The sequence below is a fragment of the Fukomys damarensis genome, unplaced genomic scaffold, assembly GCF_012274545.1.
Source record: "Fukomys damarensis isolate Sample0158 unplaced genomic scaffold, DMR_v1.0_HiC HiC_scaffold_19, whole genome shotgun sequence".
Classification (NCBI taxonomy): domain Eukaryota; kingdom Metazoa; phylum Chordata; class Mammalia; order Rodentia; family Bathyergidae; genus Fukomys; species Fukomys damarensis.
In genome coordinates, this window is record NW_022900931.1 from 65,502,576 (window position 1) to 65,509,011 (window position 6,436).

The 6,436-nt window shown below is 65.5% G+C and overlaps 1 protein-coding gene across 1 annotated transcript in view; it reads left to right on the top strand.

Moving 5' to 3' along the window:
• Pold1 (DNA polymerase delta 1, catalytic subunit) overlaps window positions 1-5,435 on the top strand; it is a gene marked incomplete at its 5' end in the record, with an annotated part of 19,564 nt that extends 14,129 nt beyond the window's left edge. The window contains 12 exon segments of the mRNA XM_033766026.1: window positions 71-184; window positions 349-496; window positions 2,374-2,469; window positions 2,558-2,695; window positions 3,240-3,415; window positions 3,628-3,780; window positions 3,869-3,971; window positions 4,187-4,319; window positions 4,382-4,495; window positions 4,721-4,773; window positions 4,851-4,948; window positions 5,330-5,435. Of these exon segments, the coding sequence (XP_033621917.1) occupies window positions 71-184; window positions 349-496; window positions 2,374-2,469; window positions 2,558-2,695; window positions 3,240-3,415; window positions 3,628-3,780; window positions 3,869-3,971; window positions 4,187-4,319; window positions 4,382-4,495; window positions 4,721-4,773; window positions 4,851-4,948; window positions 5,330-5,435 (1,432 nt within the window).
• Window positions 5,436-6,436: the final 1,001 nt, after the last annotated feature.

A 6,436-nucleotide genomic window follows, 5' to 3' on the forward strand; every position in this document is an offset into this window, starting at 1 on the left:
GGGGCCTGGGCACTGGAGGGGAGGGCCCGGGGGTGGGCCGTGGGCAGCACCCAGCCCCGTCTCCCTGCAGCCTGGACCCAGACCAGTTCATCAAGACGCCCACAGGGGACGAGTTTGTGAAGACGTCTGTGCGGAAGGGGCTCCTGCCCCAGATCCTGGAGAACCTGCTCAGCGCCCGGAAGAGGTCAGACTTGGTAGGGCCTCAAGGTCTCCACTGTGTGCCACACGCCCAGCTGTACAGGGTGCCCGCCCACTGCACACAGGCGGCTGAGCAGCGCTGCCTGGCTTGGGCCTCCCCCTGGCTTCTGGTCTCCGTGAGATGGACGGACAGGTCCTGCTTCCTCCCAGGGCCAAGGCCGAGCTGGCACAGGAAACCGACCCCCTGCGGCGGCAGGTGCTGGACGGGCGGCAGCTGGCCCTGAAGGTGAGCGCCAACTCCGTGTACGGCTTCACGGGCGCCCAGGTGGGCAAGCTGCCATGCCTGGAGATCTCGCAGGTGAGCTTGGGCCCGGCGGGGTACAGGGTGGGAAGGCCCTCTGGCAGAACCTGGAGGTCAGGGTCCTGCCGCCCAGCTCCCTGGCCTCGGGGAGAGGATGCCAGGCTGCCGGAGCCGATGGCAGTTTTTCAGTCAGCAAACATCCTGAGCAGGTGCCTGGGTCAGGCTCTGTACACTGGGTGCAGAGGGTGACAGACAAGTCCTGTGTTCGGCTGCTGTCTTGCGTCGTATAGTGGGGACACGGACCATGGCGGCAGAAGTGTTTAGGGAAGGAGTGGCCGAGGGCTCCACAGATGGCACGCATGGTCAGGGTGCTGAGGACGCGGCCGGGTGGCTGAGGGAGGAGGCAGCTCTGCTCATCCACGCTGTACCGCAGGGTCCCCGGCAGTCAGGCCCTGTCCCTGCAGGGTGGGGAGGGCAGGGGCAAGGTGGGGACCTGTGCCGGGCCTCAGCAGGGCCTCCCTGGCTGCCCCATCAGACTGGTGTCTACGCCTCTGTGTGGTCTGCTCTGGCCTCGGGAGCTCCCTGGGACTCAGGCAGGGCCTCGGGTCCGCTCCGGTAGGAGAGAATCCCCGGGCAGAGCCTCACGCACCGGTCGGCACAGGCTGCCCCCAGGCTTGTGCGGGCTTGTGTTCGGGATTACTGCCCCGGAGCCCATAGGTTAAAATTGGCCAAGGGAAGCGGCACAGAGGATGGGGACTCGGAAAGCCCACAAGTGGCGCAGCCGCAGCCCTGGCCCCTCCCCGTCTGTGGGACCACGTGTGGAGCGGGTAGGGGTCAGGACTGTAGCCACGACCCACTCGTGAGGGGCCTCAGCTGTTGTTCGTTATCGCCTCCAGCCGCCCTGCCCAGAGCTGAGACTGCAGCTCGGCCCAGAGCAGAGAGCCCCTCCCCCGTGCCAGCACCTCCCCCTGCTGGCTGGGGAACCCTGGCTGCCCCCCAGGGGTGGGCGTGGGCACACCCCACTCCAGGCAGCCCTGGTGCCTGGGGCTCAGCTGGTCCTGTGCTCACCTTGTTCCTTCCCTGTCTCCCTCTTTCCTTATTTCTCTCTCAAACTGGTGGGACCAGCACTGGAATAATAAACTACTGTGTCATTCAAGAAAAGGGAGACAGGGCTGGGGATGTGGCTCAGCGGCACAGAGCCTGCCTGGCAAGCGTGAGGTCCTGAGTTTTATCCCTGGTACCAAAAAGAAGAGAGTACAGGCAGATGGGTTCTGTACATACAGTTGAAGCATTAGGTACAAATATGGCAGCAAGGAGGAAGCTGAGGCAGGAGTATCGCCATGAATTCGAGTGTGTGTGTGTGTATACACATATGTACATACACACATACGGGCTGGGGATTTGGCTCAGTGCTTCCGCTGCCTGTCTCACAGGACCTGAGTTTGATCCCCAGTAGAAAAATATATAACATATATATATATATTTGCAGTCGAGCTAAAGGTAGACCACAGCTGTTTGTTAGGTAAATCCTCTGACCAGTTCCACACATAAGAATCACACCAGTCTCTCTGGCACCCTGGTGCCCATCCCCAGTTTCCTTGTAAAATGAGGGGTGGGCAGAACGGTTTCTCTGGGGCTGCGCTCCTGCCCCTGCCCTGGGGGCGTTTGTCACCGTGGTCTCTGTGGCCCGGCCCCGGCTTGCTGTCCAGGACGTGACATGGTAGAGATGCGTGGGCCCCAGCTCAGCTCCAGCCCTGTGCTCTGGGCAGGGACCTACGTCCCACCGCAACCTTCGGAACAGCTGGGGCCCGGGGCAGGTGTGGGAGCAGGTGGGGCGGCGAGGCTCACCGAGGCCCCCACTGCTGGGAGGTGGCAGCGGTGGGGCCCCAGCGACCACAGCGTGTGGCTTCCACACTGGGGCTTGTACCCTGCAGAGTGTCACGGGGTTCGGACGCCAGATGATCGAGAAAACCAAGCAACTGGTGGAGTCCAAGTACACGGTGAAGAACGGCTACGGCGCCGATGCCAAGGTCAGGCTGGCGGCTGGGGAGAATGTGGGACCCCTGGGCTGAGGCCCCGCCCTCCCAGGCCGCACGAGGGACCCTTGCACCTGTGCAGGTGGTGTACGGTGACACGGACTCCGTCATGTGCCGCTTCGGCGTCTCCTCTGTGGCCGAGGCAATGGATCTGGGGCGCGAGGCCGCGAACTGGGTGTCGGGCCACTTCCCACCGCCCATCCGGCTGGAGTTTGAGAAGGTGTGGGGTCTCGGCCTGGGGCACCTCATGGGAGGGCGTGGGCGGGGCACCCCCAGTGCTGTTCAAGGCCTCTTCCAGATACCCACACCAGTCTCCCGGACACCTCTCGTCCTGGCCAAGTGTCAGTGTGTTGGCGTTGTGCATAGGCCCCCCAGGTTGGGCCGGGCTCTGGAAACTTCCTGAGCTGGCTCTGGTTACCTAGGGCCGCAGTGTCCCTTCCCGAGATGTCTGTGGGGGCTGCCTCCCCTGGGTGTGGAGCGAGGCTCAGCTCAGAGCCCAGTGCACCTGCTCGGGTTTGGGGGCTGTGGCCTCCTCTCTGAGGGGAGCTTGGTCTCCCCCGTCCAGATGCACCTTGAGGCCTGTCCCACCTTCAGATCGGGGCCCTGGGTAGCTGAAGGTGCTCAGGGGCCACCTTGGGGTCCCTCTCCACGGGCTACCCGAGTGCCCATTCCTGTCTCGGGACCATTCTGGCCTGCCCTGTTTCTGGGAGAGGTCTCAGATTGGGGACAGAGCCCCAAGTCTCAGGGTCGTCCCTGTCTTCCAGGTCTACTTCCCCTACCTGCTCATAAGCAAGAAGCGCTATGCGGGCCTGCTCTTCTCTTCCGGGCCCCACAGCCATGACCGCATGGACTGCAAGGGCCTGGAGGCCGTGCGCAGGGACAACTGCCCACTCGTGGCCAACCTCGTCACTGCCTCGCTGCGCCGCCTGCTCATTGACAGGTGTGTGTCCTCCCTCAGACCCAGGGTACAGTTAGGGCCCCTGGGACCTGGCGGTCACCCTCCTGGTGGGGTGGCCGTGGTAAGTGACATCTCGGGCTCGGGCTCGGCCTCTCGCCTGTGGCCAGGCCCTGTCGGCCAGTCTCAGCCCACACAGCTGCCCTGGCTCCCGGCCCACCTGGCCCTGTACTCTGGTGACACTGCGCCCCCCCCAGAGACCCCGAGGGCGCGGTGGCCCACGCGAAGGACGTCATTTCAGACCTGCTGTGCAACCGCATTGACATCTCCCAGCTGGTGATCACCAAGGAGCTGACCCGCGCTGCGGCCGACTATGCCGGCAGGCAGGCGCATGTGGAGCTGGCGGAGAGGTGGGGCCCAGCCCCTACACCCTGCAGACCACTTCCTGCGCCCCCTGCCGCTGCCCTCACCCTGCCACCTGCCTCGCTGTCCCCGCAGGATGAGGAAGCGGGACCCGGGCAGCGCGCCCAGCCTGGGCGACCGTGTCCCCTACGTGATCGTGGGTGCCGCCAAGGGCGCGGCCGCCTACATGAAGTCAGAGGTGAGGCCCACCTGGGCCGGTGCGGCCGCTGCTCTCACTTCTGCTTTCCGGCGGGGCGGGCGGCGGCTCCCTCCCTGCTCTCCCTCACTGCTCTCCCTCACAGCTCCTCCAGCCTGGCTGTTTCTGTCCCTGCCAGCAGCCCCTTCCCTCAGTGCCCCCAGTCCTGCCCCAGCATCCCCTTTCCTGCCTTGGAGCTGAGACCCCGCGCCCCGCAGGACCCCCTGTTCGCGCTGGAGCACAGCCTGCCCATCGACACGCAGTACTACCTGGAGCAGCAGCTGGCCAAGCCCCTGCTGCGCATCTTCGAGCCCATCCTGGGCGAGGGGTGAGCCGAGGCGGTGCTGCTGCGTACGCGGGCTCCCGGGGGGCGGGGCGGCAGGGCGCCCACCCATCCAGGGGCTCCCCTGCAGGCGGCGACGACACGCGCTGCAAGACCGTGCTCACGGGCAAGGTGGGCGGCCTTCTGGCCTTCGCCACGCGCCGCAGCTGCTGCATTGGCTGCCGGACGGTGCTCAGCCACGAGGGTGAGACCCCAGGCACTGCGTGGGGGGAAGGGGGAGCTCGCCTGCACCCCCGAGGGTCCTCGCCCTCCGGAGTTCCCCAGGGGAGTTTTCCCCACGACACTTGCTCCCTTGTTCTCCGGCCTCCGGGGACTTTCACAACCGGGATGGGCAGCGGGCGGGGAAGGGGCAGGGGTGAGGTGGCCCGGCCTGGCGCAGCCCCAGCGGCTCCGTTCTGACCGCCCCCAGGAGCCGTGTGCAAGTTCTGCCGGCCTCGGGAGTCAGAGCTGTACCAGAAGGAGGTGAGTGGGCCAGGCCGGAGCACGGCTGGGGCTGGGGCTGCGGCTGCCAGCGAGCTCACCCCGCCTGCCGCCCCCAGGTGTCCCACCTGAACGCCCTGGAGGAGCGCTTCTCACGCCTGTGGACGCAGTGTCAGCGCTGTCAAGGCAGCCTGCACGAGGACGTCATCTGCACCAGGTGGGTGCCTGCTCCGACCCCTGCCCCAGGCCCGCAGGTTGGGGATCAAACTCGGGGTCCCTGCCCGCTGCCCTTCCCCACGCCCCGCCTGCATCTGCCCGGAGCTGGCGGGGCTCCCGGTCCCCTCCCCAGGGTGGGGCTGGGCTTTCCCCAGGGAACAGGTGGGCGGGGTGGGTTCCCACGCCAGGTGACAGGTGATATACAGCCCCCCGTGCCTGGCTGGGCACTACTGTTATCTGCCCCCCGTGCCCGCTGAGCAAACAGCCCCACAGGTGGAGGGCAGGCAGCAGGGGGGGCAAAGTCCTGGGAACGGCCCTGGCCTGGGAGGGGTCGGTGTTCGCCATCCCCAGCCAGGGCGCCCTGACCCCGCCCGCTCTGCAGCCGGGACTGCCCCATCTTCTACATGCGCAAGAAGGTGCGGAAGGACCTGGAGGACCAGGAGAAGCTGCTGCGCCGCTTCGGGCCCCCTGGCCCCGAGGCCTGGTGACCAGAAGCATCCCACGGCAGGATTAATAAAATTCAGGCCTTTTGTCACTCGCTGCGCTGTGGTTTCTGGGGGGAAAGGTCCACAGCGTTTATTTCTCATTACTGGGAATTGAATTCAGGGCCCTCCACACGGAGCTACATCCCCAGCCCTTTGGGTTTTATTCACTTATTTATTTATTTTGGGGGTTCCCAGGATTGAACTCAGGACCTTGAATTTACAAGGCAGGCAGTGGAACCACTGAGCTAAATCCCTGGCCCCAGTTTTTAAATTTTGAGACAGGGCCTCACTAAATTGCCCAGGCTGGGCTCAAACTCTCCATCCTCCCGCCCCCACCTCCCAAGTACAGGGGCGACAGGCATGTACCCCACGCCTTCTGGCTACAAGGTTCAGTTGCTTGAGCCCACCCCAAGGCCCCTACCCCACCACACCCTCATCAGGGATTGCTAGGTTAGGCCCCGCTGCCAGGACCTCACTGGCCTAGCCTGCCTCAGCTTACCGTCCGCCTCGGCACCCGGTGGGGACCTCTACAACTCTGCCCTGCCCAGGTGTCTGGCCTCCCTGGGGGCCTGGGGCCAGATGCTGCCTGCTTCCGCTAGGCCCGGGGCAGTCCCTGGCAGGCGGGAGGCTTCCACTCCCCAGTGCCCGATGGAACCCCCCCAGTCACACCCACGGATGTTTCCACCTGGGGTCCTGGGGGTCAGTGGTAGCCTGGGTTTCCCCCCAGCCCGGGCTGCTCCTGAGGTTCCCAAGGCCCTGGCTGCCTTGGTCGCTGCCGAGGGACCGATCGCATCTCTGCCCAGCTTTCCTGCTCCCCACAGTGCCACACTGGCCCCTCCTTTCCCGAGGTCCACCCCTCAGGGTCAGACCCCCATCCCTACCCCTAACTTGGGGATCCCCAAATCCTCATGGCCCTGCCCGCCCTCCTGGCCACGTGACCCAGCGTTGTGCAATCCAGCCCCCTCCCCGAGGGGATTTTTGAGGAGGGCCCAGTGCCCCCGCCC